We start from the raw sequence: 22,249 nt of genomic DNA, 5'->3' as shown, positions 1-22,249 counted from the left end.
GCAGATCAATATTATTGTTGAATATTAGATTAAATGCTAAATTTAATGTCCCAAACTAAGCAAGCCAAGCCAATGGCAACAAAGGTGAAAAACGGCGACAGTGGCAAGGAACCAAAACTCCATCAGGTGGCAGAATGGAGAAAAAACCCTTGGGAGAACCCAGGCTCAGTCGGGGGCCAGTTCTCCTCTGGCCAATGAATGAACAGTGTATGATTATGATTCAGGCAGCATTATAGGTCAGAAGTCAGATTGGTTTTGGACCAATCAGAATATAATTCAGTTCCATCTGGTTGAAGATCGGAGTCACGGCGGTATGGAGACGGGTTTGTTGAGGATCAGTGTCGATAGCTGTCGTGTTGATGAGGCCTTCACAGAGGAGAGTCTAGTTGACACAATCTCTGCTGACACTTCAGGGATGCGTTGCAGTCGTGTCTAGGTGCAGGTCCTCCATCTGGTCTGGATACGGCTGACTACATGCGTTGCGTTCATGTCTAGGCGCAGGTCCACCACCTGATCTGGATCCAGCTGATTACAGTAAACCTTGGAATAAGCAGAAAGAATAACATAAGCGTAGATGCCATTCTTTTCATGATGTAACGAGTACATCGGGTGATATAGGAAGTATTGCCGTAGCACTTTCACTAGGTACTTATAAGCACTTGACTGACCATCTAACTCCAGATCTTTTAAGAAGTTTCAAAAACTGGGACCAGTTATACTCTCAAATCTTTTTGGAGACATGGAGAAAAACATGAATAATTCTAGTCATCTTACCTTCATGTAATAAAGTAATTTAACAATTATTTGGTACATTAAAATGGTTTCAATATATATTTGACACTATTGTCATTTCAACATTATCTTCAAACAATACACCATGATATACCCAGTATAACAGGTTTATGTTGTTTTACAGGTACAGATACATCTTACCAAGTTTTCAATTGATTTTATACAGTCCGAATAGAACTTGAAAGATCTCCTTACGCAACAAACAAACAAACTCATAATCTGGTTCTTGCAATGCTAAATAAAGACTAAAGCACATTTAAAAAAAGATGTCTTAAAAAAAGATGAAGAGATTTCTACAAATGTCCGTAGTTTTTTACATATACATTAACTGGAGGGTCGTGTCTAAACGACACTGTTATAAATACATAAAACATGTATGGAGATTTTTGAGGGGATTAAATTCAAACCTGACCCAGTTCAAGTGACATTCATAGCTTATATACCATTAAGGCAAGCAAGGTCATAAATAAATCTGCTGTCTCTTAAAATGTTATGTGAAGAGAATGATATTTTCGTCCTGCAAAGACAGCAACTGTTTATTAAATAACCATCCGTTGTTTTGTTTTTTTTCTAGTTCTTTTTGAGATCCTTTCCTGGAAATCCACTGGTATTGTTTTGCATAACACTAAGCCTTTTTATATTGCAGCTGACCCGTTACAAGTGTGGTACATTAAACATATTTTAATGTTTAGCTTTTACCTCTTTACGATCTTAAACCCAATGGTCTTATTACTAATAATAACATTGTTATGAGATTTTGCGGTTCATAGCGCATTTCTCCAAACAGAATTTCCACCTTCCAAAACATTTCTAAAAAAATGAAAATGTCAAAAACATCCATGTTCAAAACATCCCGTGGAGTTTTATTCCTCACGTCACCTTTTACAGTTTACCACTTTGGAATGGTCACTTTGAAAATGCAACTAAATGTGACATAAAACATGCCGTCATGATTACTCTTAACTTCCTAAAAAAAAACTACATATGCATAGTTTACTCAGAAGTCTCATTCTCCTACAGAACTGCTCTGACGCACCAGATTATGCATCAATAATCAGTTCTAGGGAAATCTTTTGGGATATGGTACATTACAAAAGAAATGTCAGCCCACAGGGCACAAATTCAGTCTAAGTCTCCCAGGTAGGCCCATAAACGCACTTCCTGATGGTTGCACATCTGCATGCCATCAAACGAGGTTTTCTTGGACAAGTGTACAGTCAGAGGGGCTTCAGTCTTTGTCTGCCTCTCGGTTATCTGTTCTTCCTGGTGTCCTTCTTTTTCTTGCACGTTTGTGCAGCGTTACTTGAGTAGAGGGCAGTGGCATGGCCTGTGGTCTTCAGGTGATCGAAAAGTTTGTTCCTGGTGGCAAATTCATACTGACAGGTCACACAGCGCAGGTTCATTTCCTTCTATAAGGAGCAGGAAAAAAAACATTGCGAAAAAGTTACATTAAGCTTTACTGCCACCAATTGTTGACAGACATTTCTGAGAGCGATAACTAACTCCAAGCAAGGGCTTGGGGGACAAAAAATAATAAATCGAATTACGATTTTTCTGATAAAAATTGTGATTACGGATTAAAATGTAATTAAAATAAATCTGCTGTGCTTGTTTGTAGGGCTGCACATTTTGTGCCAACATTTTGTGATTATATATCAATATGGCAAAATAATAATAATTGTTATTATTAGTAGTGGTATTTTATAGCCATATTGATATATATATATATATATATATATATATATATATATATATATATATATATATATATATATAAACTAAATAAAAATATAAAAATGACCAAAAACAAAAGAAACATTACTATAATATTTCACTGTAAAATAAAAAAATCCAGGCATTTAAATTTTTTTTTTAAACAAATGTAAAATAATAATACTGCATGGGAAGAATAATTATTTCATTTTTACTAGTTTATTTATTTCATCATTTAGTGTGTAGAATTACTTTATTACACCAATCCGAATGACAATAAACAAGGCTGGCGTATTCATACTTTTTATTAAATTATAGAGGATTATAGAAAATCATGTTATAATAAGTCATATGAAGTTGTATATGACTGGATGATTATAAAACAGCTGTAAGGCCATAGAGGAGTGGCTGCTTGCTCACATGTACACACACACACACACACACACAAATGCTAAGGTACTGTACACACCTCTTGAGCAACTTCTACACCACCATGTGGTTTGCCGTTCTTTTTAGAGTCTTTTCCACCTTTCTTCCCTTTTGACTTTTCAGAGCTGTATGAGGTGACACTAAGAGTTAATCTCAGTTAATATCAATATTCAGAGAACTTTATAACAACACAACAATTTAAACGTTTGGATTGTTAAACAGGCATATGAGAGGCACCTATTTTGGTCTGTGGGTTCACATCCCTCTGGTTTTAGGTTCTCATCTGGGTCCTCAGAGGGGACAGGGGCTTCCTCGTTGTTGCCCGAATCAGGTGCAGGTGGGGGACGCTCTTCTGTGGACCGTTGGCCTGGACTGTCCATCTCAGGCTCTTCTGGGAGATTCTGCAGAACAACCATATTAGAAAAATTACATTTTACTGGATCAAGTCTAGCCAATTCAAATACTTCTAAGGTTAGATTTCAGTGACTTACATTTACGGTTTTCTGCTGCCGTTTCTTTTTCTTCTGCCTTTTAGATAATCTGTAATCAAATGAACCAATCAGTGGACAGGAACAGCCAATAATGCCACCAGAGGCTTCATTTAAGTACACAAACTTATAGATGTTCTAAAAACTCTATATATTACAATTTCAGACAATATGAAAAACAATATTAAATAACTAACAAATAAAATGTTTGAATTTTCAATTCAGCATTGACATTATGTCAGTAGTGCATGATCAATCCTATTTATTTTAACATTCATATAATTAATAATCTTTTTACATTAGCATTTGATTAATGCTCACAGTAGACGCTTATAAATCAGGCATATACTGTGAAATACTATAACAGCAAAACAAATAAATGATATTAGAAGAGCACATCTCTAATGCTATGGTTTACTTTTGTCTTGGTGTGCCACCAAGTTCATCACTATCATTATCATCATCGTCCTCATCCTCCTCTCTCTCCACAGAGTTCTGACTCAGCGACTTGTCTTCCTTCTCCAGCTGTTGCCGTAACAATGCCACCATCTCTCTGTGTTTTTTGGACTTCTCATGGTTCTTCATGCTGATGTGAGAGAAAGATTATACTGCTAAATTATATGCATGTAATGCAAATTAGTTCAAAAGATGCTGTTTGTTTGTGATTATTAAATTAATGAATAAAACAAGTAGGTTAAAGTAGAAAAACAACACCTAAGAAAAAAATTCTAAATCATTAAATGTCTACACTAATGTTACTGTTGTGTCCATTTACACTACCATTCAAAGGTTTGGATTTAAAAAAAAATATATATATATTTTATTTATTTATTAAATTGATCACAAGTTAGAGTATGAATGCTACAAATTATTTCTATTTAAAGCATTTCTATTGAAATGCTGTTCCGTTGAACTTTATATTTATCAAAGAAAACTGAAAAAAAATGTATCATGGTTTTCAAAAAAATATATATTAAACAGCACAACTGTTTTTAATATTGGTAATAATAATAAGAAATATTACCTGAGCACCAAATCAGCATATTAGAATGATTTCTGAAGGATCATGTGACACTGAAGACTGGAGTAATGATGCTGAAATGTCAGCTTTGCATCACAGGAATAAATTACACTTTAAAATACATTAAAATAGAAAACAGTTATTTTAAATTCTAATAATATTTTCCAATATTGCTGTTTCTACTGCAAATTTGATCTAATAAATGCAGCCTTGGTCAGCAGAAGAGATTAAAAAAACAACTGTAGAATGGTAGTGTCAATTTTTATACTTTATAAATGTCTACCAACTACTGAACTGAACTAAAAAATAACACAATTTTTTATTAATTTATGAAGTGGCCGACTGAAAATTTGAGATCTAAAAACTGAAATCCACATTTTTATCAGTGAGCTGATGAAGGGTGTGCGACAAGTAGTGCACGTGTTCACTCTGCTCCGTTCACTCACGCTTTATCGGATTTGAAAGATTTGTCACAGGCAGGGCAATACAGGTCATCATAATAGTCGTCCATTTCTGCGGCACCATCTGCCTGCACCGCATCTGAAAAAGGTCAAGCAGCTGTTAGATACGTTCCGTCCGTTACTCACCAATGTTTTACAGTATGATTAAGGTATTTTTCATGACTTGGTGATGCTCTGTGTATCATTGCATTATGCATGAATCACAGATGACTGCTCTGACTTGTCCTGTCTATTTATATAGTGACCTGTACAACCATTTGGACACTGATTTCACATTTAAAACTCACTGCATTGATTTAAAATACCAAAACAACATGTCATGAAATCTTGTACTTGAGAGGGTGTGCTTACAACAGTTTTTTTATTTTTAATAGAGTTTTTAATCCTTCGAAACTTTGTTCAGTCTCAAAATGATAATGTGCATTGAATCTTTGACTGGTCCCTGAACCTGTGACCTCCTGTACCCAGAATCCACTCAAATTTACGTGTACGTCATCAGAACTCACCTCCCCCGTCTACGTTTGCCCTCTCCTGCCCGTTTTCCACCTCCTCCTCGTCCTCTTCACTCTCTGATACGTCACCAAACTCTAGACCGTACTCGGCTTCCATCTGCTGCAGTTCTTTCTCCAGCTCTGACATGGCGGCCCAACTCTGTTCCTTATAGTCTTCTGCCAGCCTAATGGCACATATATCCGCATATTAGACTGATTCTGAAAGATCATGTGACACTGAAGACTGGAGTTAATGATGCTGAAAATTCAGCATAATTTATTCCTGTTACTATAGAAACTAACAACTTTCACGCACATCTGATTGATAGATAAACCGCGCACTCTTAACAAGTAAATATACAGAAACTGAATAATCAAACACTTCACAATCTTCGCTGCATAAATGATATATAGATTAATCCTTATTAAAACTATAAAAGGGATTCAGTCTTTTGTTCTTTGATCAACATTAATGACACAGACACCAGCAGGTTTATTAGGCTGCTGTCACTTTAAGTGACATATGTTTAAGTAATGTTTTAAAATAAGTTGTATTCACTTATATAAAATATAACTATAAACTATATTAGCTAAAATTAAGTGGACAAAATTTAATATATGAAAATGTATGTGTGTTTATAATATATATCTGAAAGATCATGTGACACTGAAGACTGGAGTAATGGCTGATCAAATAAATGCAGCTTTGGTGAATTTAGAGCTTTTGCATTAAAAAAATAAAATAAAAATCTGATAATTTCAAGGTTTTACATGACTGCTGGGCTATATCTATATAGTTATCTATATAAAGCTAAATATCTCTCCCAGTTGACACATTTTTACCGTTGTATGGACAAAATATGCTGCCATATCACTCAGCCCCATAAAATGAGCTAATCTCACTCACTTGGCCTGGTCGAGCTTCTGTTTTCTCCTCAGTTCTTCAGCTTTCTTGGCCTTCTCCGCATTCTGCTCTTCCACCAGTTTCTTATGGGCCTGAACGCGCTTGTCACGTTTTCGGACAAAGGCTACCAGTGACCGCACCAGCTCGCTGTGCTCTTTCCTGGCCTTGTCCCTGGTTTTCTTGTTCTCTTTCTCCATGGCTCTCTTCTCCCAGCGGTTGGAGGCCTGTCGCGTGTCGTATTCCTCCTTCCACGCAAAGTTTTTGCGCGTACAGAAGCTCTGCCAGTAGCCGTAGAATAAATGCACCACCTGAGAGCACCAGGGAGACTAAATTTAGAGAAAAACCAGAGCCAAATGTGAAGAGAACCTATACTATATAACTAGATTTTCTGGATAAACTTCCTGGATGCTTCATCCTTTTAACAAAAATATGAAGAGGCTTGTACAGTCATCTTCATTTCATCTGCTTCTTGCAGGCCTCCGCTAATGGCAAATGACTCCCAAACCTCCATTAGGTAAAGTGCAGGTACGGGCCACACCGGAAAGGGAAATGGTTTAGATCACTTAAGAGTCTTCAGGTCTAACTGGAGTGGGTGAACTTCATTCTTCAGACCCTGGAGAACATATTCTCGACGACTAAAAGAGATGCTGGATAGCTTGAACCAAATATGAAGTCTTCTTCAGTCAAGATTTCCCCCCTCTTTTACCGAACAATCTGAAATTGTATTTTCAGATTCGAAATACTGTTACCTGTACTAGCTAATTTGGACAAGTATTTAGATGGGAATTCGTGTTCCATTTATCTAATTTAATAATACACAGTCTCATTTGCCTAAAAGGTCTTAAATGCACTAGACCCCCTGAAGAACTCTGATGCCATGTTTGGGCAATCAAGTGTTTTCATGGTACAATCTATACATATCTCTCGAACAAACCATCTCAGAATCATCTTTTTTAAATAATTCATCAAAAAGAAATGTCTCCCAATTCTGTCTCAAGGTTTGTTCAATTTTCTAATGATTCTGTTTCTGATTCCAATTCTTTAAAGAATCCATTAATTTTATGAGTACTCGAAGTTTGTGCCTTTAGACTGATTCAAGCTTATTTTTGAGTTGTTCCAATAATCACATTTAATTTAGATTCAGAATACATGATCCAAACTATAAAAACATCTGCTTTGTATCTGTCGATTATTAGAGTGCAGGAAACACTATCAAAGTATTAGTGTTACTAATACAGTTTCAAATATATTTTTTCCAAAGACACTAAGAGACACTCATCTGAAACTATGAACAGCTCATTGAAGGAAAAGGACATTTTGGTAAAAGCAAACCAGCTAAATGCCAGCTTTGACCACAGATGCAAGACTACCCTCTGCTAAAGGTCTGCAGAAGTTTCTACTCATTCTGGGTGGATAAACAGCTTTCCGTTTTACCATATCTCTCTCTGACCAGCAACTTGCTGCTCAAACCATAATGACCTCATGCCTCCTACCCCAAATTTGTCAGGACATATCAATGAGTAAAAGCTGTTATAATGTATGCTGCTAGTGTATACATACAGTGTCATAGTCACTCTGAGAGTCTCCAAATGAGGGAAACTCATCCTCCTCGTCTTCCTCATCTTTACTGTGCTCCTTCTCCTCCTTTACAATAGACTCAAAGAGGATCCTGTATACAGTGTAAAAGCCCTACAGAGACAAAATGAGAAAGAGTTTGCACTATTAAAAACACATAACACATCAATTTCTACAATTAATGAATCACTCCGAACTGAAAGCAAGACTTTTCTGCAGTGCATTTTCAACATGAACTTCTACTGCCCTCCAGTGGTACATGATGGTGTCCACTTTACAAATTGCAAATGTTAAGCAGTAAATTAACTGGTTTAGGTTTTTTTTTCCACTTTAATATCAATGGCAGATATGGAAGTATTGTTTCCTCCACAGAATTGTTTTTTTTATTCCTGCGAGTCTATATCCCGCAATTCAGACATTTTAACTTGCATTGTCAGTTTATAGTTCACAAGTTTGAAAAAGTCCGAATTGCAAAATATACCCCTGCAATTGCGAGAAAAAATGTCAGAATTGGGAGTTGACTTTTTTCTCATAATTGTAAGTTTATATCTCAATTCTAAGAAAAAAAAAAGTAGAATTCAGGGACATGGATTCCCAATTATAGATATAAGCTTGAAAATGCAAGATAAAAAACAGCAGAATTGAGATTTAAACTTGCAATTGCGAATTATAAAGTCCGAATTGCAAGATATAGACTCGGACAACTAGGTATGCGGCTATTGACCAACTAAAAATACATTTTAATATTCACCTCTTCGTCATCTCCGTAACCCGAGTAACAGGTGACAGTGAAGAACTGCACGAGATCAATGCTGTCGTCCTGGTACTCTCCGCTGACTCCCCCTTTCAACAGCGCCTCTCTGTGGTTATCATACCTTAAAACAAAAGTAACATCCATATTAACAAATAAACATTATTGGATGTATAATGAAGACTGTTCATTTGAACCAGCCATTTTAGTATACTAACAGCCAAAAACTGATCAGAATTACTGGTACTTAGTCCCACATATTATAGAAAGAACGTATCAGAAAACAACAGTAATTTTATTGATATAAGTTATAACAATAACTACGTAATGAATTACTGTTGACATATATTTGCAATACTTTTGCAATAAAAGCTGGAATTTATAAAGAAATAATGGCTATAAATTCAGCAATGGGACACTTTTTACTTTTAAAAGCAAGTATACTTTGTTATTTGTATTTATATTTAATATATTTGTTTTTCATATTATATTACTGATCTGATTGCAATTTTCAACCCATTCCAGATGCATCCAATACTCATGCAAGTTCACAGTTTTGTCAAATCCTAATTTCTGTTAGGCAGCTATACCATGTAGATAAGCAGAATTTGCAACAATAACATTTAATACTTCTCTCTGCCATTCCAAGCCCATATGCTGTTATTTTTTCCATAGAACACAAAAGGAGAATTTTGAAGAAGCTCTTTTGTATGCAGCAGCCACTTCACATCCATGCCACCATATGGAAAATAGCCATTTAAAAATTCACCTTTTTGTGTTCAATGGAAAAAACATAGTGGTTCGGAACAACATGAGGATGAGAATTTAAGAATGACAAAATGTTAACGTTGAGGTGAACTATTCCTCTAACTAGCACCCCCACAAGCCGAAAATGAAAGAGCAGCAGATTGCAGAACGCTTTGGTCTTTTAAAATGACCATGTGAGAATTTCTTGTCAAAGAGTCAGAATTGATAGTTTTTAGTCACATGTTTGTTGTGGAGCCCTGGGGGGCAAAACAGCCATAGGACAGCAGCACAAATCTGTCAATTTTCCATCTCAAAAACAAAAATATGTGAACAAGATGCAAGTTTTATGTACTTGTGATCCATATACAACACCTGCTGCAGTATTTCAACCACTAAAAACAGCAGAACATTCTAAAATGCTTAACGTGAAAAACACTTAGTGTGGGTTGCACCAATACGGATTGAATTAAGTCAAGTTTAATGCTTATCAAGGATTTGTTGATCTGGGTTTTATTTTAAATCGAGTTTTGTTGCACCTCTTAATTTACAAATCAGGGATTACATTCTAACCTGTGATTAAAACCTTCATCTGCAATATTAATTTTCTCCACCATGATGGACTCGCCAATTGAACGGCAACAATGTTAATATTCCATTTCCTTTTTTATTGAGCAGCAAAAACTCTCACTCTCTCTCCAAAAATAGTAGCTCTTACCAATAAAAGAAATAAACTTGTAAAATGTCAACTGTCTTTATAAACTGCTACTTAAAAAGACCGAATTAAAAGCTGATCAAGCAGCATAGGTGGATAGCAAATGAGCGCAGAATATGAATGCAACTTGTTTTCTTTATCATGGTTTTCGCTGGGGAAAAAAACACTTAACGAGAAATCTTGTGTTGCATTTATAGTCTGTGTTGATCTGCTTGCCTGTACAAAGTATGCATCATCAATAAGGTCAGGTGTATACTGAATTTGGTCTTTTAATAGTACTAGTACTTACTAAACACCTGGTAAAAATGACTGGCGGGCAGCGGAGGAAAGCCTTGTTTTCCCCTCCAGGTGTACGTGCCTATAAAGGTGTGACGCCACGTGAAAACTATGAGTTTAGGATCAGTTTAAGAGAAGCTCAAATGGACTAAAAACATTTTTGTATGAAATCCTTATGACGTGAAGGCCAAGTATGGCGACCCATACTCAAAATTTGTCCACTGCATTTATCCAAGTTAGTGCACACACATTAGGATCAGTGAGTTGTGTGTGCACAGAACACACACACACACACACACACACACACACACACACACACACACACACACACACACACACACACACACACACACACACACACACACACACACACACACACACACACAGATATTAAGACTAACAAAGATGACACCAAGATCAATTTTGTACCAAGTTCTGGTAGAAGTTTGAGAGAGAGAAAACGTATAAGAAAGAAAGAATATAAGAAAGAAAACCAAGTATAAGAGTATTTCACACGGACGGAACAGTGGTGAAGGTCACGCTGCTCAAAGTCAATAACTGAATATGAGAGAGTTTGTGGCTTTAAAGCTAAACACACACTGGAATGAATTACTCACTGAAAACAGGACATTTTCTCACCATCTGATTCTGTGCAGACCATGTTTCTTGTACAAGGAAGTTAATATTTACCAAACTGATACTGGTTAAGATCCCCATATAGGATAGAATCAACATGGGGGTTGGAATGGATTCCAACAGCTAGATTTGTTTATTTACTTGTTTTTAGTTTTCACAAACATGTCTTACAAATTCTCAGTCCTTGACACAATGTGGCACTATAATAAGGCCATTTGTATTTTGGATCATAACTCTGGAGCCTATGAATTTTTTTCACACAAGGGAGTTTTTACCTGCATCTTGTTTGTCAAAAAAATTAAAGGAATTGTTTCATTTTCATTTGCTTACATTTTAAAAGAATAAAAAAATTATTGATGTTTCATGCTTCATTTGATGACCACAGTTTTTGATAATTAATTTGTATTAAATCAAAAATCCAGAACAAATGAAAAATGTTAAAATTGTAGAATTTAAAAAAATATATTATTCATAGGGCCCTATTATTGTAGAAAACATTTTAGTGAACTATTACGCTGTAAAAGTTTTATGAAGGCATATAATGCTTTAAAATTAAAGAGGAAAACACAGAATTTGGGAAAAATGAAATGCATTTCATAGGGCCCTAACATTTTTTTTACATTTTTAACTGTATAGGTTTCATGATTTCAATTGATTATACATGCTTTTTGATTACTAACATATAATTTAACCATTAAATCTCAGTCCAGAAAAGTAAAACAGAACTAGGGAAAAAATTTAACTAAATTTCACACGGGCCCTAATTTGGTGAACAGACCAAACCCAAACTAAAATGCATGTCTGAGCTGTTTTAACTGAAAGCAACTTGCAGTGACATATCTTAAAATGTCAGTGCCATTGTTTTGTCTCAAGCAGTAATGTTTTTTCCTAAGGCACATTTATAAAAGCTACTTAAATGTCCTAGTTGAACTAAGGCCTAATCCTGGCTTAATCGAAGCCCTGTCTGTGAAACCATGCCACAGTGGTGTTGTTTTTCCCCCAGGGTTGGTTGTAGGTCTTACCAGGCTCTCTCCTGTGGATCACTCAGAACATCATATGCAGCCTGGATCAGTTTGAACTGCTCTGCAGCCTCATCTGCGTTATCCAAGTTCTTGTCTAGAATCAGAATAAAAAATATGATACATTATTACATAACTTCATGATTAAACTGACGTAAGTCCTATAATTAACAGCACTTGACTTGACAGATCATCTCTGAGGAATTGTCAGAGAACATGTGCACATAGGAGGCGACACCAACAAGCTCATAATAGTATAGAACAATTATGGAAAAGATAAAATGAAATCAAATACCTGGGTGCCATTTCAAGGCTAATTTCCTATAAGCCTTTTTTAGTTCGTCATCCGAAGCGTCTTTTTTAACGCCTAGCACCTCATAGTGACACTTCATCCTGACTCGGACTTGAGGGAGATCTTACACAAACTGTAAAGGCTATCCTTTGAAGATCACTGTCATTAACTACAGCACACACGAAATGTCATCAGTGAGCCCACGTGGGTCAAAAAATAAAACTATAACAGCGCTAACCTAATAACACACTAAATATAATAAAAACGATTTATTAATACAAAGGATAAACGAGCTTATTCATACATTTCTTGGACAGTTGACATATTTACACTCGACAGAAAAATCACACGAAGCCGGTGTCGTGTGTGGATCTGCGGCGCATGCAATTGACGTCACAAACGAGGAGCGCTGCTATTGGCTGAGGGTTAGCTGTTACTTTTTTATAGATTCTGTTTTTTAGTTATTTATTTAAGATTTTATTTGTGTTTGCATTGACAAAATACAGAAAGGATAAAATAACCTTTAATAATAAATTAACATTTCTGAATATGTTCCATACCTCCCTATAGCTCAAAATGGTCTGATACATATTTATGTTTGTGAGCATAAACACAAGTAGGCTAATATAATACATAGCTCGCATAGATTGATTGAATGCTGGTAAAAATGCTTATATAAATATTAAATTAAAACATGTGTGTATTTTGTTATTTATTGTTCATGCAAAATAAAGTATTAATTCAGTATTGTTTTATTCATTTAAATTGAATGGGTGGGATTTGTCTGTCGTTAACCTTTGAAACAATGCAATCCGCTATTCGGAGCAGGAGTGGCTTGGGTTTTTTTTCTTCTAAGCCTCCTACGAGTTTGCACACAATTGACAAATGCTGGCTATTTTAATCTTTTAGGAGGACACTGATGCCATAACGAGATCTGCTGTATGAGCAAAGGTTATAGTCACCTTTTTCTGCATCTAAGGATTGGAAATAATTATTAAAAAACTAACATCATCATGAAATCAATGAGGGAAGTAAATCTGGATACATACAGTTTGTCTTTACTTACGGCAAAAGAAGATATCCTGAATCCACGATCGTCAACAAACTGGTATGGTGACGATTTTTGCTTATTTGCTTCTTCTTTTTTAATCCATATATGTGGCATGTGAAGTGATCGAAATTGAAAACGTTTTCACAATCCTAAAAAAACAAAACAATAAATGTTTCTGACCATATAACATTAATGTTACTAATGAATTAGCTAATAGCCTACACCAGTGTTACTTTGGTGTCACTGAGTGTTTGTAAATATTTTAAATTATTTTAAATTATTTTGTATGTTCCTTTTTCATTTTACTTTTAGTAGCCTACTACGTTTTAGTAGGTTAATTTTATTTTATGTTTTTGTCATATTTATTATTTATTTAAATATGTCTATATAGTTTTAGTTACTTTACAAAATAAAAATGAGGAATGTTGCTTTGACAACTAGGAAAAAATAAAATAAGTATCGAAAGTGTTTTGGTTTTAGTTTAGATTATATACCCCTGACATGCATTTAAACTAACAACAATATTTATAACGAATATAAAATGCATATAATATGATATAATCAGCAGAATATACTAAATTGTAAATGCGAAAATTCTTAGCAGAGGATGGTTTCGATCCATCGACCTCTGGGTTATGGGCCCAGCACGCTTCCGCTGCGCCACTCTGCTGGACTGTATGTCATTCACGCTCTCTTCAATTTTGAACAAAAGACTATTTCCGTTGCTCCTGTTTAGCCGTTTAAATGCATTACTTATTCATAAACGCCGACAACAACATAAAACACAACGCTCAAACTGAAATTCCTTGGAAATAAAGTAAATAATGTGCGACTATTCAATTACACAGATGGCTGTAGTGTGTGTATATGTGTTCGTCAGTGAAAGTAGAACGACCCCGTTTAAATGAACAGGACAGAAACTCTTCATCTCATATTTAAAAGAATTAGGGCACATTCCACAAAAAGTAGCTACACTTTTGTGTCCCATGACTTAGTTTTTTGTTTCTTAACCCTTTCATGCATGAATTATGATAACCCCAGTTAAAGTTAAAGTCAGGATTTATTGCTCTTAGGCATGGAAAACAAGAATTTACTTTTTTTTTTTTTTTACACATATTTTTCAACGAGATTTTCAGATGTCCACTTGAGTGAACAGCATGCGTTTATGGTTTAAAAAGAAGAGATACTGTATTAAACATAATACAATAATAACACCGCAATATTGTGTGTATTTAACAAACAAATCAATAAAATTGTATAAAATCATGTGAAAACTATAAAATATATACCAAAAATACAAATGCGAAATATTGCAAAGGCAATTGAACTTCATACAAGTTGAACTTCGCGTATCTTTGATATCAGAACTTTCCATCAGAAATCTCTACAGCCTTTCAAGGTACAACTGTGGAAACCAATCAGATGCTCCCTCCAGTGTACCAGAGTATGCCAATTTACCCTTATTAGCTGATAATTCTGATTATGTTCAAGATGGACACATTTCTAACATAGCCCTCCTCTGAGAAAACCTAGTGATCAGGTGTTTTCAATCTCATCTGAAATGAGCAGTGTTGGGGGTAACGCATTAAGAGTAACATGCATATCGCAATCAGATTAGCCTACTTTTTGATGTTACTACTAAAGTAATGCGTTACAAGTAACATGCATTGTGTAATCAGATTTTTTTAATGTTACAAGTAAAGTAATGTATTACAAGTAACATGCATTATGTAGGCCTAATCAAATTACTTTTTGATGTCACAAGTAAAGAAACTCATTACAAGTAACGTGCATTACGAAATCAGATTACTTTTTGACCTAACAAGTAATGCATTACAAGCAACATGCATTACTAAACAGATTACTTTTTGATCCAACAAGTAATGCATTTTACATTACATTTACATTACAGTTACATTTATTTACAGTCAGAAAACAAGCTACTGCAGATAAAGTATTTTCAAAAACAACATTCACAGTACTGAAAAAGTACTGTTTGAATTGTAGCTGAAATATAGCCATTGATGCATGAGGTCCACTATAGTGGACATGATTAATCAGAATTTTCTCCCAATCTAAAATCAAAGCTTGGAAAACGGATTTAACTGTGATATGACTCATTAGATATTGCTTGATGCTACACTATTTTTTTTACCTGCAAGAATTTCCTAGGATAGAAGGAATGGGTGGATATTCCGGAGCAACTTGGCATTTCTGACTGACCATTGGCCATCTTGGTTTGGAGGGGGGAAAAAATTGACACACAACGGCTTGCAACCTGGTGGCAATGTATAGGATGATGCACCAGGATCCACTGTAGAGATTGATGTGCAATTATGCCATCAAAACCCGTGCAAATTCAAGATTTTTTTTATAGCTCTCCACTGTAGTGACCACTATGGCTCCAAGCTAGCTGTGGTGTCTTGATCTGATGGAATATATAATATTTAAAAATGTTTCTCTTATCTATCTTAATGACCAAACAACCCCCTTCCAGTCCCAGACCAATTTCCTCTGTAAATACCCCTGCTTATCTTAATTAGTATGTTTATCTGCAAAAGCACCCTGTATGACAAAATGTACAATCTGACATGATGAATCAAGGAGATGTGTGTGTGGGTCTTCCGACATGAGTGTGTGAGAGATTGTTTTTGACCATGCTGGGGGCTAAAATGCAGACATATTCACGGAGCAGAGCAGTTCCTGTTGTTTTGGCTACTGTTGTCACAGGAAACGTTTTAAAAGGGAGAATGTCGCCGCTGGAAGAACTTTATTGTTTGAGACCTAAAAGAAGTATAATTCTGTTATTTTATGATGGAACTTTATTCAGTCAGTTTGTTCCTGATAAGAGAAACCTTTTGGAATTCTTTCCTGACATTCATGATTTGATTTGATTTGATGTTTAACTCTGAGATGTTTTTACAACCAAAGCCTCATTAAATTACTCAAACCATATCCTAATTTGATCTTGTTTCAGATCTGTATTACATTATGTAGCTGTATACATTAATCAGATATTCAAAGTTAATATTAATAATGGCTTCAAGCACATAAACGGAGATAGTAAGTGCCAGTTGGCTTATCAAGGTGCTAGTCTAAACACGGAAGTCTGAAAAAGCAGGACACTGCATCTTCATAACCTTCCTGTCTCTTTCATTTCCTCCCCTTTTGAATAGAATTCATGTATATGTATAGTAAAGCATAATGTATTGTTCACATCCACAGTAAATTTAAGACACTACAGATGAATAAGGTAACACCTAATAACTATTAACAAATAGATACACAACTTTCTTCAGATGTCTACATTAAGGCAATTGAAATATGCAAATGAGGCAAGAACTCAAAGAACTTTGATATCTCGTTTTATCACTCCATAAATCAGAAAATACTGTAAATATATATAAAAAAATCTCCTTGTCAACAGATTACGTATCCCTCTGTAAAAACGTTACAAAATAAAGATAACAATAAAACTGTCAAATTTAATGTATGTACTATAAGTGTTACTGAACAAAATGCTAATTTTGAGAAAACGGCCTTTAAAGATATTTACTGTAATTGAACTCTACGGAAGCAAATAGACAAAGAGTAATAAAATAATTTACAAAATATTTCCACTAGCCTGCAAGTAGACAGGTTATGGAAGCAAATTCTCAAAATTGAACAGTGCCTGAAAAAAACGCTGATTTTGCCTGTAGTTTCTTGCCTTAATGAGAAAACATATGAAACACCACATGCATCACTACATAGCAACATAACATAACAGCACCCAAGCAGTTTAAACGCCTGTCTTATGAAAGTTAAATATAACATGACAGAGTCTAGGGCTATATGCGGTCAAGGAGTTCAACTCAAGACATTTGCAAATGCCATTTTCTTTAATATAGCTCAAACTATTCACCTAGAAGTTGAAAAATGCTTGGATTAACAGTCTTTGTGATTATCCATTTGGCTGTGACATACTTAGCATAGTGATTTCCAAGAAAGACAAAATAATGGCTCCAGTGTCTAAATTTATCATTTTAAATGGGGTAATTTTTAAACGGAGTACTCAGGTTTGTATGTTCTGACATTGTTGTCCTGAGAATGTGGGAAAACTGCTCTTTTGTTTTTTGGGTTTGTTTTACAGAAGACCCTGGGGATCCAAGAAGGGTCCTGTTTATGGGCGTCATTCAAAGGAAATGGTGCCATTTGTGCCTGATATATACACTACCGGTCAAAGTTTTAGATCGCTCTGATTTTTTATTTGTGCCTGACATTATACACTACTGGTCAAAAGTTTGCGGTCAGAGGATTTTTTAAAAAAAAAGAAATTAATAGGCTACTTTTATTCAGCAAGGAAGCATTAAAATTGATCAAAGGAGACAGTAAAGACAGTAAAGTTTATAATGTTACAAAAGCTTTCTATTTCATATAAATGCTGCTCTTTTGAAATTTTATATTCATCAAATAATCTGGGGGAAAACTGTTTTTAACATTGATAATAATAATAAATGTTTCTTGAGCAGCCAATTAGCATATCAGAATGATTTCTGAAGGATCATGTGACACTGACGACTGGAGTAATAATGCTGAAAATTCAGCTTTGATCACAGGAAAATATTGCATTTTAAAATATATTTAAATAGAAAAAAGTTATTTTAAATTGTAAAAGTATATCAGAATATTACTGTTTTTTGCTGTATTTAAGATCAAATGAATGCAGCTTTGGTGAACATAAAGGGACTTCTTTAAAATCTTACTATATTACTAAAATCTAAAACTTTCAAACGGTAGTGTAAATACAGTCAATACTGTACTGATAATTTTGTTATATTTCTTTTGCATTACACACTAAAAGAGTGAAATATATCAATAGATCAAAAACTCAAACATCAATGCAGAGCATTCATATGACTGTTAAAATTTCAGAGAACTTAAAATACATTAGTCTTTGTTATTGAGTTATCCATCCTAATGAAATTACACAAACCTTAATATTCCTTGTGGCCGTTTTATTCTCTGTGTACAGGGCTTTATTTGCCTATGATGGAATAATGAACCGACTCAAACTGGCTGATTCTGGCGGTAAGTCCACAGAAAGCTTTTTAAATAATGTTTTATGTTTTGGAGTTTGTTTTTATGCAATTTTTTTTATAGTTGGTGGATTGAAAGAATTGTCGACTAAACTCAGCCCCATACGGCCACTTTACGGGATGTGCAGAGTGGGCACAGCTCAACCCTGCATCGTTATGATATTATGGGTTAGTTGATCCTCCACACAGTTCACTGTTTAATGTAAAACACTTTACTTTATTCCCCCTTAACCAGTGTTTGTGGGCTCTCAGGTAGGAAATGAAGTGGACGAGTACCGCAAAGCTGAGTGTGCGAGTCATTTACCAGCAATCAGGAACTTCTTTAAGGTAAAAGAGGGGAGGGATTATGGGACAATATCAGCTTTAATTGTATTACATTTAGAATAGACTCAGATTTTCTTTTTTTTACACGTTGTACTTAAGGGGTTCTATAGCTTGTCACTGGGTCAGTAACCTTTAAAGGAATAGTTCTCCCAAAAATGAAAATTCTGTCATCATTTACCCACTCTCATGTTGTTCCAAACCTGTATGAGTTTCTTTCTTCTGCTGAACACAAAAGAAGATATTTTGAAGAATATGGATAACCAAACACTTGATGGACCCCATTGACTTCCACATGGAAAAAAGCACTATGGAAGTCAATGGGGTCCATCAAGTGTTTGGTTATCCATATTCTTTAAAATATCTTCTTTTGTGTAGAAGAAAGAAACTCATACAGGTTTGGAACAACTTGAGGATGAGTAAATGATGGCAGAATTTTCATTTTTGGGTGAACTATCCCAGTTTAAAGGGACATCTTTAAACCTTGTTTACCTGTAAACAGTACTTTTTGGGTTATTTTTCTTTTAAATGGTAAACTGCACCTTTTAAGGGTAGATAAGGTACAAAGTTGGCCTTTAAAGGGTTCTGCCTCAGTGAAAAGCTGTTGAATTTGTTGCACAGTTTTCTTTTTTTGTTGTTGCTTTTTCATATGTAGAGATAATTCGAATTAGGGGACATAATAGTAGGTCTTGTTTTGTGATCATGAGCATGCAGATCTTAAATTCGATTTTTTTTTTATTCAATTTTTTCTTTTAGAAGTCTTGTTAGACTTCATGTCTTTCTTGTCAGGATGAATTATATGTTTAAAATAAAAAGATAAAGACATTAAAAAAATGGTATCTTTGTCTTTCTGATGCTTCAGGAAGTTCACATCTTTCTTCCTGCCCACACTTTGGATGAAATCACAGAAGAGAGGATCTGCACACTGGCCTATAATGCTACAGTGGTCACGAAGGGGCCGAGAGGGAGACCTGGACGTCGGATGGAAGACAGACAGGCCATTGTGGTATGACACCATGACTATTTCTTACCACAAGAGGGAAGGCTTTATGAATCCTGAGTGATGAAGTTGTTCTGAAAAGTACAGCAAGTCAGGCAATTAAACTCTGTTAAAATCAGGAAAATTGTAAACAAATCAAACTGACTCCTCAACATTTCCAGGGCACTAATTACAAGCGAACAATCGCAGCCGCAGAGATCCAGCGAATCCAGAGGGATTCTTTCTGGGCACAAGCAGAGGTACGGTGTGAGACTTTAAATTTTATTTTTCATTGTTGCCTATTATTTGTTACACGGTTGTTATGATAAATTCTGAATGTTATGGCAAGAAAAGAATAACTGTCCAGATCTCCAAATGTGCTGACATTACCAATATACATCCAAAATAAATTAAAAAAATATGTCACAAGAGTAAGTTCTGGTACCACTCATATCACTCATTTTATGTGTAATTGGTAATAAATCGTTTACAATTAACAAATAATAATAATTAAATGAAATACAATTTTGTTGTTGAATATTGTGTGTATTCTTCTTCCTTTTTAAATATTAACCCATGGCACATTATTTTATTGGATTTCAGAACTTACACATTTATTTTTTACTATAAATGTTCATTTTTTTTAAAGTGTTAGCTCCCCCAAAAATGAAAATTCTGTCATTAATTACTCCCCCTCATGTCGTTCCAACCACATAAGACTTTTGTTCATCTTTGAAACACAAATGAAGATCTTTTTAATGAAATCTGAGAGCTTTCTGTCCCTCCATTGACAGTCTACGCAACTACCATTTTCAAGCCCCAGAAAGGTAGTAAAGGCATCATAAAAGCAATCCATGTGACTCCAGTGGTTTACCCCAAATTTTATGAAATGACGCAAGTGCTTTGTTTGTGCAAAAAAATCTTAATTTATGGCTACCAGTTTATTTACAAAATATTAATCTTCAACGCACGTTCATGAGAGTACCAAGACGCATGTGTGTTGTGTTGATGCGACACCTGATGTTGTTGTGTGAATGTGCTTTGTAGATTAATATTCTGCATCACTTCATAAAATTCAGGTTAAACAGCTGGATTCACATGGATTACGTTAATGAAGCCTTTAACCATTCTGAGGCTTGAAAGTGGAAGTTGCGTAGGCTGTAAATGGAGGGTCGGAAAGCTCTCAGATTTTTGTATGAATCTTGTCAAACAAATGTCTTACGGCTTTGGAACGACATGAGGGCGAGTGATAAATGACAGAATTTAAATTTTTGGGTGAACTAACACTATAAAAAAAAGATAATTGACAGCTAGCTAACTTGTGTTAGCAAGGCTTACCCAACTTTTTCCTAAAAGTCGCACGCAATACAATAAGAGTCAGAGGTCGGTTTCTTACAATATTTATTTACAGAGAGAAGAGGAGGAAAGGAAAAAGGAGGAACAGCGGAGGGCAGCAGAGGACAGGAGGCAGAGAGAGAGAGAACGAATGCTCCAGGAAAAGAGAGAGGCGATGGAGAGAGATAGGAGGTTGAATGAAAAGGAACAGAAAATAAAGGAGCAGAGGTCAGTCAAACATTCCCCCATGCACAAAATTCCCAAAGGCCAAAAATGAACTTTTAAAATCGTCTTTTTTTTTATAGGAGAATACAGGCCAAAATGGATGCAGAGGCCCACAAACAAGATCAATTAAAATGGGTATGTATAATGTGTTTCTGTGTGTGTTTACATGCACATGTTCAATGTTAATCTATTATATATATATATATATATATATATATATATATATATATATATATATATATATATATATATATATATATATATCACAGGAGCACCAGGAAAAGGAGCGTGAAGATGAAGAAATGAGAGCTAGATATTCCCGTTCTGAATCAGAGGACAAATCTTCGGTGAGTTCTGTCAATCAAACTGTATATGGCCTATGAATTTAATGCTGTGAGGTAATACTGTTTATGGCCAGCAGGAGGCATCAGCTCTAGTCTCTCAGCGTGTTGCAAAAACCAGAGAGTTTTTCAGACAACTGTCCTCCACAAGTGTCAACACAGCCTCCAGTCCCAGCTCATCATTTCCAGGTAAAGTGTAATACAAAGAGAACCGGCATGTGTTCCCATTGACTTGAATGGCGAGAACGACTTCGCTTCTGCATAACCTGCCCACAAACAAATATATTATGTCTTACATTTGAGAACTTATTTTAAAATCCACACTAATTTATTTTTGCATTTTTATGCCAGCACAAGCAGCTTTGATGTAATGATCAGAAGTTTTCAAATTGTTTTTTGTATTAGCTATTATGAAATGACACGGAACAATAAATTTGCTAAATTTATTAATCTAATGTTTCTACACTGTAAAAAGTTATATGATCAGTAAGTTATGACGACATTTGTTTTTACATTGCTTTAAGTCATAAAAAAAGTTAAGCAATTTTCAATTTTTTTTATAAGTTATACAAGATTCAACTCAGTTTAATGTAATTTAAGTCGAAATGACTG

General features: G+C 35.0%; 2 protein-coding genes across 4 annotated transcripts in view; one reads left to right on the top strand and one right to left on the bottom strand.

Annotated features, from left to right (window-relative positions):
• Window positions 1-1,634: 1,634 nt before the first annotated feature.
• Window positions 1,635-12,705, bottom strand: dnajc21 (DnaJ heat shock protein family (Hsp40) member C21). 2 transcript variants are annotated; one of them, XM_077194138.1, is made up of 12 exons: window positions 12,311-12,705; window positions 12,019-12,112; window positions 8,626-8,749; window positions 7,860-7,988; window positions 6,303-6,607; window positions 5,411-5,580; window positions 4,890-4,983; window positions 3,841-4,008; window positions 3,426-3,474; window positions 3,172-3,335; window positions 2,975-3,059; window positions 1,635-2,201 (listed from the first exon to the last, which is right to left on the bottom strand). In XM_077194138.1, exons 1-12 carry the CDS (start codon window positions 12,405-12,407, stop codon window positions 2,043-2,045), a joined length of 1,638 nt encoding a protein of 545 aa, XP_077050253.1. In that variant the 5' UTR covers window positions 12,408-12,705; the 3' UTR covers window positions 1,635-2,042. The 2 variants fall into 2 exon arrangements, with proteins under 2 accessions (XP_077050253.1, XP_077050254.1); XM_077194139.1 differs by lacking the exon at window positions 2,975-3,059 and having other exon boundaries at window positions 2,059-2,201; window positions 12,311-12,696.
• A 423-nt stretch (window positions 12,706-13,128) lies between these two features.
• The window catches only part of LOC143697566 (uncharacterized), a 28,769-nt gene continuing 19,648 nt past the window's right edge, over window positions 13,129-22,249 (top strand). Inside the window, exons 1-10 of one of the 2 annotated variants that reach the window (XM_077194130.1) lie at window positions 13,129-13,415; window positions 18,373-18,428; window positions 18,501-18,604; window positions 18,689-18,763; window positions 19,620-19,763; window positions 19,919-19,996; window positions 21,148-21,299; window positions 21,377-21,431; window positions 21,566-21,643; window positions 21,718-21,826. In XM_077194130.1, coding sequence (XP_077050245.1) covers window positions 13,321-13,415; window positions 18,373-18,428; window positions 18,501-18,604; window positions 18,689-18,763; window positions 19,620-19,763; window positions 19,919-19,996; window positions 21,148-21,299; window positions 21,377-21,431; window positions 21,566-21,643; window positions 21,718-21,826 — 946 coding nt within the window. In that variant the 5' untranslated portion in view covers window positions 13,129-13,320. The remainder of the gene's footprint in view (window positions 13,416-18,372; window positions 18,429-18,500; window positions 18,605-18,688; window positions 18,764-19,619; window positions 19,764-19,918; window positions 19,997-21,147; window positions 21,300-21,376; window positions 21,432-21,565; window positions 21,644-21,717; window positions 21,827-22,249) is intronic. The other variant, XM_077194131.1, reaches the window with a different exon arrangement.

This window comes from Siphateles boraxobius, unplaced genomic scaffold (assembly GCF_051911475.1).
Source record: "Siphateles boraxobius isolate OS27281-9 unplaced genomic scaffold, OSU_SipBor_1 11, whole genome shotgun sequence".
Classification (NCBI taxonomy): Eukaryota; Metazoa; Chordata; class Actinopteri; order Cypriniformes; family Leuciscidae; genus Siphateles; species Siphateles boraxobius.
This window is presented reverse-complemented; position numbering and strand designations above follow the sequence as displayed.

Bases quoted from the DNA above. Each gene is read 5' to 3' on its own strand.
- dnajc21 (XM_077194138.1), bottom strand. From the start codon at position 12,407: ATGAAGTGTCACTATGAGGTGCTAGGCGTTAAAAAAGACGCTTCGGAT. The intron at 8,750-12,018 runs GTAAGACCTACA...TTTTGTTTTAAG, and splicing joins GATCCACAGGAGAGAGCCTG to GTATGATAACCACAGAGAGG. The intron at 5,581-6,302 runs GTGAGTGAGATT...ATGTGCCATTAG, and splicing joins CAGAAGCTCGACCAGGCCAA to GCTGGCAGAAGACTATAAGG.